The 10516-nt window shown below is 42.4% G+C and overlaps 1 protein-coding gene and 1 long non-coding RNA gene across 2 annotated transcripts; both read left to right on the top strand.

Moving 5' to 3' along the window:
* Positions 1–1441: 1441 nt before the first annotated feature.
* On the top strand, positions 1442–3300 carry LOC132185042 (uncharacterized). Its single transcript, XR_009440611.2, has 2 exons — positions 1442–2660; positions 2852–3300. It is a non-coding gene; the product is annotated as an uncharacterized LOC132185042 (long non-coding RNA).
* A 5650-nt stretch (positions 3301–8950) lies between these two features.
* Positions 8951–9877, top strand: LOC148584626 (uncharacterized). Its single transcript, XM_088518543.1, has one exon. The coding sequence runs from the start codon at positions 8951–8953 to the stop codon at positions 9875–9877; it is 927 nt and encodes a 308-aa protein (XP_088374669.1).
* Positions 9878–10516: the final 639 nt, after the last annotated feature.

The raw sequence follows: 10516 nt of genomic DNA, 5'->3' as shown, positions 1-10516 counted from the left end.
AGTAATCTAAATAGGGACCGGGTCGGAAAAGAAAGAACAACCATACGATGCTGACAAGGCAGCCAATTGGGCTAGCCTTTTTGGTTGGTTAAAGCAAGGTGATTCCGTCCCATTGGTGGACGTGTTTCAACAATCAAGTGCAGATGTGGTTGATTATCATATCTCTATCGTAAAGTAAAATTTACTTATCTAGGATGAATTGAGGAGATCCAACGGTGGAGGGAAACTCATAAAACATGGAGAGTTGTGAGAAAAATTAATTCGAAAATTATGAAAGGAACGGTTGAGATTCACTCTCGTAATCGGAACTCTGGAAGACCAAGACCGCGTAATACGAAGAGACAAGGCCCAAGGACCAAGGACAAGACATGTGGCCAGAGTAGTCGGGGAAAATTAATGCCGGACCCGGGAGTGGGTGATGAGGTTTGAAGGGATGAGATTAAAACACAATGAATCAACGGTTGAAATGAAGGGGAGCGTGTGTGGAGTAGTGCAATGGCCAAGATTGAAAGAGGGGCGAATAAAAAATGGCCGAGATTGGGGGATCCGGATTTAGGCTGTGTTTGGCCAAGGAGTGGGCCGGACCCTATCCAAAAATCCAAAAACTTCTTTTTAAAATTAACTCCAATATTTTTACTTTTTACATCACATAAATTACTTTTTATTATCCAATATTTTTACTTTTTACATCACATAAATTACTTTTTATTATTATTCAAATAAAAAAATCACTACAAAACATATATATATTGTTTTTCACTTTTTTATATAAAAGTAACAAAACATTCTTACTTTTTTTCCTCACATCAATTAAATCTGCTACAATTTCAATTAACTTCTTACTTCAAGCTTTTTGACAAACACGCCTAAATGAATGGAGAATATCAAGTTAGTGGCTTGGATCTAAGCATAAAAAATGAGACACGTCGGACTTGGAATAAAAGAATAAAAAAAAATAGTAAGTTAACGTTAACTTCTCCGTTAGATAGTTTTTAGAGAATAAAAAAGTCAATAACAAAAAAAAAAAAAGAAGCAAAGTGTTAAAGGTATTCTTGAAAATCGGCACACAGGTATCTCGGGCAATCAACAAGACAGTAATAAGAGCATACAATATCAAATCAAATTACCCACACATCCAGCACTTTCCATCAAGAATCACGTTGAGATAGAGGAGGATTCACCATATCATATTGACAACTAGTGACAATATTTATATTCCTTACGTGAATGTCTGCAGCTGTATATATCTCACAATAGTTGTATTCATTTGATTTACTTTCATTTTATCTTGTATTAGTTGTACGCTTACCATTGTAGTTGTTAACTTGCCATTTGGATGACTTTCTGTATTGTTCTATATAAAGGGAAATACAACACTGTTTTGGTCAAGCAACCAAAAACAGTTTGCCTATATTTTCATGGTATCAAAGTCACCTAAGAGTCAACGCTCATCCATGGCCGATTCTAGCTCTAGTTCCGCATATTCTCAAAACCCCAACCCAATCACTAAAATTTGCCCCTACACTCCTATGCTTCCCAACGTTACACAATTGGGTGGTATCAAACCGAAAGGATCCTGCAACTACCTTGGATGGGTTGCTCAATTCCAGCACATTCTTTGTGGTTACGAACTTGAGGGATTAATTGATGGAACAGATCCATGTCCTCCCAAACTCATCACCAACCCCATAGATGATGCTCAAATTCTGAATCCAGCCTAAGTTACATGGCGGAGGAGAGACAAACAGCTGCTGAGTCTCATCATATGCTCTTTAGCTCCCTCTCTAGTGTCGTTGATGTATGGTTTAAACACATCTCGACTAGCCTGGAATGCCCTTGCAACCAGGTTTGCTGCCCAGTCCAGATCATGCATCTCTAATCTCAAGCGTCAGTTGCAAAGCTTGCTGTAGGGAAGTAAGTCGTGTACTGAGTACTTGAATCAAGCTAAACAATGGGCTCATGAATTATCTACAGTAGGTAAGCCCCTTGAAGATGATGATCTCATCTTATTTATTATCAGTGGAATAAATCCAATGTTCAATTATTTTGTTACTGCATTCACCTTACGTGACCATGCAATGACTTTTCTTGATTTTCAATCTGAATTGTTAAGTCATGAAATATTGCTTCAAAACCAACAGCACACTCTCACGCCTAAAGTTGGTCCTTTTGCCTTATTTACCAACAAACCAAACCAATCACATTCCCATCCACACCATTCTACCCACTTTAGGAAAACAAAATTTTCCTCAAGACCAAACCAAAATAGCCAATCACGTCCTTTCCATTTTTCTCCATGTAACCACACTTCCCCACCAAATCGCCCACCAACACCACACCATGGGAATTCCTCATTTAGTGCTCCACACCATGGGAATTCCTCATTCAATGCTCCTCCAACCCCACGATTCCTATGCCAAATCTGTGAGAAAAGCAGTCATAGGGCTTTAGATTGCTACCACAGAATGGACTATGCCTATCAAGGAAGGCATCCACAACACAACTAGCAGCAATGGTTCCCCACACAAATGGCGATTTTGAAACTCAAGACTGGTTAGTTGACTCTGGAGCCAACACTCATGTGACAATTGATTCCTCCAACATCACTGATGCTCAACCATTTGCAGGAGCAGACACTGTGGGTGTAGGCAACAGTTCAGGTTTGGATATGCATAGCATTGGTTCCTCAATTGTTTAGTCACAAGCATACTAAACATCTAACCCCACATCTCTTCTTCTCAAAGACATATTACATTGTCCATCTGCATCTGCCAATTTGTTCTCCGTAAATAAATTTTGTAAGGATAATCATTGTTGGTTTGCTTCGACTGACTCTGATTTCACTGTGAAGGACAACTTGACAGGAGCCGTACTGCTTCAGGGGCCGAGTGAGAATGGGCTCTACCCTATCCATCTCCACAGAAAATTCATGAATAAACTCAAGGGGTTTGCAGCTCTTCTTGGTGTTAAAACTACCAACATGGTTTGGCATCAAAGGCTAGGACACCCATCAGCCCCTGTTTTCCAGCATCTCCTTCATCACTAGAAAATTCCTCTTGTTGGGTCTTTTAATAAATCTAGAGTCTGTGAGTCATGTCAACTTGGAAAATTTAAGCAATTGCCTTTTTCTAAGTCCAGTCGTGTTTCCACTACTCCCTTAGAAATAATTCACTTAGATGTTTGGATATCTCCTGTTCCGTCACTTAGTGGAGGCAAATTTTATGTATTGTTTATTGATGACTACAACTGATACACCTGGTTGTATCCCATTATGAATAAAAGTGATGTCTTTTAATGTTTTGTCAAATTCAAATTGCTTACTGAAAATTTATTCTCTACCAAAATAAAATATTTTCAATCTGACAATGGTAGAGAATATTGCTTTCTTCAATTCAAATATTTTCTCAGCCGTCATGGCATCTTTCATAGATTGACATGTCCACATACCTCTCAGCGAAATGGTATTGCTGAGAGGAAACACAGGCATATTATGGAGATGGGCCTTACCCTTTTGGCTCAATTAGGTCTACCTCATAAATATTGGGTCGATTCCTTTTTGACTTCCATCTTTCTCATTAATCGACTACCATCCATTGTTATTCACAATGAAACACCGTTCTTTAAGCTTTTTAAGAAACATCCAAATAATACCTTCTTGAGAGCCTTTGGGTGTTTATGTTACCCACTTCTTCGTCTTATGCACAACATAAGTTATCATTCAGAAGCAAACCTTGCATTTTTTTAGGCTATGGTGCAAACCAGCGTGGGTATAGGTGCCTTGATCCTCAATCTCAAAAAGTGTACCTCTCACACAATGTAGTCTTTGATGAATCCCAATTTCTAACCAAGGGCATGGCTCTCTCACAAGGATCCTACACAGTCACGGTTCCCAAAGGTAATCCTGTGCCTCTTCCTTCAAATTTTATGCATACCCCACTTGTTTCTACATACCCCTCTACTGATTTGTTAGGCACCTCTTTCCCATCACCTACAACATCACCTACAATACCTACAATACCTACAAATACAATGCAGCCCACTTTGCAGCAAACCCACTCCCATACTTTACAAGACAACCCACCTACGTTGGACCCACCTTTGTTGACTTCACACCCACACATTATCACTCCTCCATCTGCTGTAATATTGTAGCAAACCCATCCCTCCGCTTTGCAGAACAGCCCACCTATATTACATTCCAACCCACACGTCACCAACCCTTTAGCTGTAGTACCCGTGCCTCTAGACACCCCTGCCTCCTCCAGTGAGCCACCATATCCTCATTCAACCTTTTTCCAGTAAAGCCACACCCCTATTTTGCATGACAGCTCCCCTACTTTGCCTCTCAACTCACACGTTGTCCACAAACCAGCTGTAGTACCCATGCCCGAAGACACGTTTGCTCCATCCACTGCACCATCACATCCAACTTCAACCGTGGAGGTCACTGCCCCATCTCTTCCCAACCTTACGTGTCCCTCTTCTCCTCTTGACAGCCCACTGTGTGTCCATACATCACCAGTTACCGTTGCACCTACTGCTCCTACCCATCACATTGTTACACATTCCCAGACAAGTAATCTCAAACCCAAATCATTTTTTGATTTTAAGCTCTTTCGAGCTATCAAACATCCTCTTATCGCCTATCACACTCTTACTCTCCCTCTTGAGCCCTCTACATACCACCAGGCAGCCACTAAACCCGAATGAGTTGATGCAATGCGACTTGAATTCAATGCTTTTTTGACAAACAAAACCTGGTCTCTATGCCCCAGGCCTCTGCACCAAAATGTGGTAAGGAACATATGGGTGTTTAAGCTTAAACAAAAACCTGACGGCAGTATTGACAGGTTTAAGCCTCGCCTTGTTGCTAAGGGGTTTGATCAGGTGAGTGGGGTTGATTACCATGAAACATTCAGCCTTGTTATCAAATCTACAACCATCCGTTTAATATTGGCATTGGCAGTGCAATTCAATTGGCAAATAAAGCAACTAGATGTTTCTAACGCTTTCTTGCATGGTGTGTTAGACTTGTATATGGAGCAACCTCAAGGGTTTGTGGATCCCTCTAACCCTACCTATGTCTGTCGATTACACAAATCTCTCTTTGGCCTAGAACAGGTCCCTAGAGCTTGGTTCACCAAACTTTCTCATGCATTACTGGAAATCGGGTTTTGTAGCTCTCAAGTGGACCATTCCTTATTTGTTTATCACACTGACAATGTCCATATTTTCTTCTTGTTTATGTGGATGATATTATCCTCACAAAGAATCATTTAGACACCATACAACGCCTTATTGACAAACTTACAGTCAGATTTCGTAATGAAGGACCTAGGGCCCCTTGGCTATTTTCTTGGCATTCAAGCTATCCGAGACACCACTGGACTTCACCTCTGCCAGTCCAAATATGCTATGGATCTGCTTACTCGTACACAAATGACGGACTCTAAGCCTTATCGAGCCCCTTGCACTGCTGGTTCTAAAATGTCTAAATTTGATGGTGATGCACTAGCCAACCCCACTGAATTTCGGCAAGTTGTAGGTGCTCTTCAATATGTCACTCCCACACGCACAGACCTTGCATACTCTATAAATCAGCTATGTCAGCACATGCATACTCCCACTTCTGTGCACTGGACAGCAGCCAAGCGTGTGTTGTGTTACTTGAAAGGCACAATTGATTTTGGCCTTCATTTTCGCAAAGGTGCCATTACTCTCAATGCCTTTTGTGACTCAGATTGGACTCGCAACCCCGATGACCGCTGCTCCACGACTGGTTTCAGTATTTTTCTTGGGCTCCAATTTAATCTCTTGGTCTGCCAAGAAACAACCTATGGTGTCCCGCTCAAGCACCGAAGCCGAGTATCGCTCCATGGCCAATGCCACTGCCGAAATGTTCTGGCTTTGCATGCTGCTAAAAGAATTGACAATCTCTCTCCCCCATCTCCTCCTGTCCTTTGGTATGATAATTTTGGCGCCCTTTCCCTCACGTCTAACCAAGTGTCTCACTCTCGCACCAAACATGCTGAAGTGGATGTCCATTTTATCCCTGAAAAGGTTACCAACCATGACATTCAACTTCGCTATCTCTCTACCTTGGATCAGGTCGCTGATATTTTTACCAAGGGACACACCGCTGATCGCTTTTGTTTCTTACGTGACAAACTGCCGGTTGTTCCCCCCATCAGTTTGCGCTCGCGGGGGGGTCTGAAAGGTATTCCTAAAAATCAGTACAGAAGCATTGGTATCTCGGGCAATCAACAAGACATCAATAAGAGTATACAATATCAAATCAAATCACCCACACATCCAGCACTTTCCATCAAGAATCACGTTGAGATAGAGGAGGATTCACCATATCATATTGACAACTAGTGACAATATTTATATTCCTTACATGAATGTCTGCAACTGTATATATCTCACAATAGTTGTAACTTGTATTCATTTGATTTACTTTCCTTTTATCTTGTATTAGTTGTGTTGGGTCAAATTTCGGCTTATTTGGGCTCAGTTCTAATTTACCAGCCCATTCCCCATACTCGGTCATTTTTACTGTTCAAAACAAACTCATGTTCGGCAGGGCAGCTTTATTTGGTTGTATTGTTGACACTCGGCTATCAAGCTCGGCCAACCGAGCTTGAGGTAGGTACCGAGTATTACTCTCGGAAATATTAGAATGTCAGAAATAAATATCTTGTTTTAGTATATTGTCAACACGTGGACTCTCGGTAAGTCCACAGTGTTAGATGAACAGGAACAATTCGATGCCTATAAAAGGGGGCTCCCCTCTCATTATTTCGGTAACTTCTTTTGACCCTCAGATTTAAATGCTTGCTTATCTTTTCCTTGGCATATAATCTTCCAGTTCATCTTCCTTTTGAACGACTTGACTAACTTAGGCATCGGAGCTTACACCGGCCAGACAACGCAGGCAGCTTTGATCTTTTTTTCTTATCTCATTCTCAGCTCCATGTTCGATAATCACATATTGTGCTGGTCCCTTTTTCCACGTCATCATTCGGAGAACTGCTTCAACAGTTTGGCGCCGTCTGTGGGTACGAGTTTTTATCGGTTCTTACTAATCTCTTATATTCCGATATGGTGAACACACCTCCGCACCCTGACACATCTCCTCATCTTATCCCAATCATCCAAACAGATATACCCGGAACCTCACATGATCCAAATCCCCAAACAGCTGTCATGGTGGATTTTATGAAGCGAATAGCCGAATCTGTTGAGGCTATGAGGAAACAGAATGAAGAGATCGTCTCTAAGCTGCCTCCTAGAGAAGACTCGGCACAGAAGAGAAGACGAGAAGAGTCTCATAGGAATCCACCACCATCAGCCCGATGTCAGTCAACCCAACCAGACACTGGAAGTACAATACAAGGCAATCCACATACTGTTCGGGCCAAGTCTATCACCCACCAACAAGAGCTAGCCAAGCATTCGCAGCTCGGTGGCAAGTCACGCCATGGCGAGTCTAGTCACGCCAAAACACATCATGGCAATTCCCAGTGTAGCCATTCCCGTTATGTTCGGTCATATCTTGATAAACCTGTAGAGGCTGCCGTGCACAAAGACGTTAAAGATCTTCAGCAGAAGTTCGAAAAGATGGCTTTCCTAATTGAGAGTAGAGAAAATTGGTCTGCTACTGAGGATCTAATGCAGTACACCAACCTACCTTTTACTGACCGGGTAATGAGGTTCCCCATGCCAGGTAATTTTAAGGTTCCTCGGATTGGCGAGTATGATGGAAGTGGAGATCCTTTTGACCACATGGAGAGTTTCCGAGCTCATATCATCCTTCATGAAACTCCTGACGAAATTGCTTGCCGAGCTTTCCCTTTAACTTTGAAGGGAGTTGCAAAGGAGTGGTTCGGAAGTCTGAACCCTAAATCTGTTGATAGTTTTGATTATCTTGGACAGCAGTTCCTGGGTCAATTTCTTGCCGCTAGAAGAAGAAAGAAGAACCCGACATATTTATTATCTCTCATGCAGGGAAAAGACGAATCTTTGAAAGATTATTTGTCGCGATTCAATCGAGAAAAGTTGACAGTGGAGAGTACTGACGAGCAAACCATTCTATCAGCGTTGATGCACGGTATACAGACTGAAGGGCCTCTAATGGCCGAGTTGTCCAAAAGGCCAAAGACGGGACCTTTACGACAATTTAACAGCAAGGCCGAGGAATTCATCAACCAGGAAGAGACTATCTGGGCGTTGCTGAAATCTAAAGCTGCCGAGAGAAAATCTGCTACTGATCCAGTTATGACAAAACCGAGAGTTATAATCGAAAAGAAGAAGAAGGACGGCCAAGATCCTAAGATTCAGGATAAAAATGTCGGTCTGCTGCCTCGTCCGAACCAGCATCAACAGTATGTGGGATGGACACCTTTGAATACAACTGTTTATAAGGTGTTCATGGAGATTAAAAAGGACCCGAACTTCCGATGGCTAGGAAGGATGAAATCTCCTCCCCAGCCCCGCAGTACTCAGAAATTTTGCGAGTATCATAATGATCATGGGCATCAAACCGAGGATTGTATCAGTCTTCGGTTCGAGATTGAAAAATTTTCTGAGAAATGGGAAGTTGCTAAATTTCTTGGCCGAAGAGAATAGCAAAAGAAAGAACATTCAAGGTGGACAGGGACAACATTCGGGTCAGAACGATGATCTGTCACGCAACCAGAGGCAGAGGCGTGATGAGCCGAGGGTTTCGCAAAATCAGTAGCAAAATCCTCAGAACCAAGCTATCATTGGCGAGATTTGCACCATCTCAGGAGGTCTGGCTAGCGGAGGAGAATCAAGCTCGGCAAGGAAGGCTTACGCCAAGCAGGCTAGAATAGAAGAAATCTTCGCGCTAGAAAAACCCTCCAAGATTCAGAAGAGAGAACCGAGTGTTCTAACATTTTCGGAGGAAGATGCGAAAGAAGTCTCGATGCCACATGATGATGCTTTGGTGATAATTCTGACGGTAGCTAACCATGCCGTTCACCGAGTCTTAATAGACAATGGAAGCTCGGCTGATATTATTTATTGGACAGTTGTTCAACAATTGGGCATTGGCCGAGAGAAGTTGAAACCTTTCTTGTCATCGTTGATAGGATTTGCAGGTGAGCATGTCCAACCCATTGGGTTGATTTCTCTTCCAGTTACAGCAGAGACTGCTCCTAGACAATCCACTATCATGGTGAATTTTTTTGTCATTGATCGACCATCGGCTTACAATATGATCATCGGTCGCCCGGCCTTAAATCAACTGAAGGCAGTCACTTTCACCTATCACTTGAAAATGAAATTCCCAACCATTGAAGGGGTTGGAGAGGTTAGAGGGGACCAAATTGTTGCTAGAAGGTGCTACAATACATCTTTGAAGAAATGCCCAAAGTCAGCACTATTGATGATCGGTAGTTTAGCTGATGAGCGAAAAATGCAGTTGAGGAAGGAGCCAGCCGAGCCACTGATTGATATTCCTATAGCTGAAGGAAAGGTTGTCAAGATTTGTTTGCAGCTGGCTCCTAGAGTTAAAGAAGCTCTTGTTCGATTTCTCCAGCAGAATCTTGAAGTTTTTGCATGGTCTCCTGAAGACATGTCAGGGATTGACCCCAAGGATATTGTTCATCACTTGAACATTGATCGAGAGGTCAAACCAGTAAAGCAGAAGCGAAGGAAGTTTGCTCCTGATAGAAACATGGTGATAGCCGAGGAAGTGAACAAGCTACTGAAGGCTCAGTTCATCAAAGAGGCGCATTACCCTGATTGGCTATCCAACGTAGTGATGGTTAAGAAGTCCTCTGGGAAGTGGAGGATGTGCGTAGATTTTACCGATCTTAACAAAGCTTGCCCGAAGGATAGTTTTCCATAGCCCCATATTAGCTCCTTAGTTGATGCAAATGCAGGGTATGAGTTGCTGAGCTTCATGGATGCCTTTTCAGGCTATAATCAGATTTTCATGCATCCATCTGATCAAGAAAAGACAGCCTTCATCACTGACTGAGGCTTGTATTGCTACAAGGTCATGCCATTCGGTCTGAAGAATGCCGGTGCAACTTACCAAAGACTGGTAAACAGGATGTTTCAAGAACAGATTGGTAAGAATATGGAGGTTTATGTTGATGACATGCTGGTCAAAAGCAAGCTGCAGATGGACCATGTTACCGACTTCCAGGAAGCGTTAAAGACATTGAAGCGCTTTAAGATGAAATTGAACCCTACAAAATGTGCATTCGGAGTCTCATCCGGGAAGTTCCTCGGTTTAATGGTGTCTAGCCGAGGGATTGAGGCTAATCCAGAAAAGATCCAGGCGATATTGGATATGCAATCTCCAAAGAATGTGAAGCAGGTTCAGCAGTTGACAGGAAGAATCCCAGCCTTGAACAGGTTCATCTCTGGGTCTACAGATAAGTGTCTTCCGTTTTTTAAGATTTTACGCAAGGCTTTCGAATGGTCTGAAGAGTGCGAACAGGCGTTCGAAGAGCTTAAAATGTCTCTGGTTAGTCCACCT

Source organism: Corylus avellana, chromosome 7 (assembly GCF_965113065.1).
Source record: "Corylus avellana chromosome 7, dhCorAvel1.hap1.2, whole genome shotgun sequence".
Lineage (NCBI taxonomy): Eukaryota > Viridiplantae > Streptophyta > Magnoliopsida > Fagales > Betulaceae > Corylus > Corylus avellana.
Note: the sequence above shows the minus strand (reverse complement) of the source record. Positions and strands in the feature narration are given on the sequence as shown.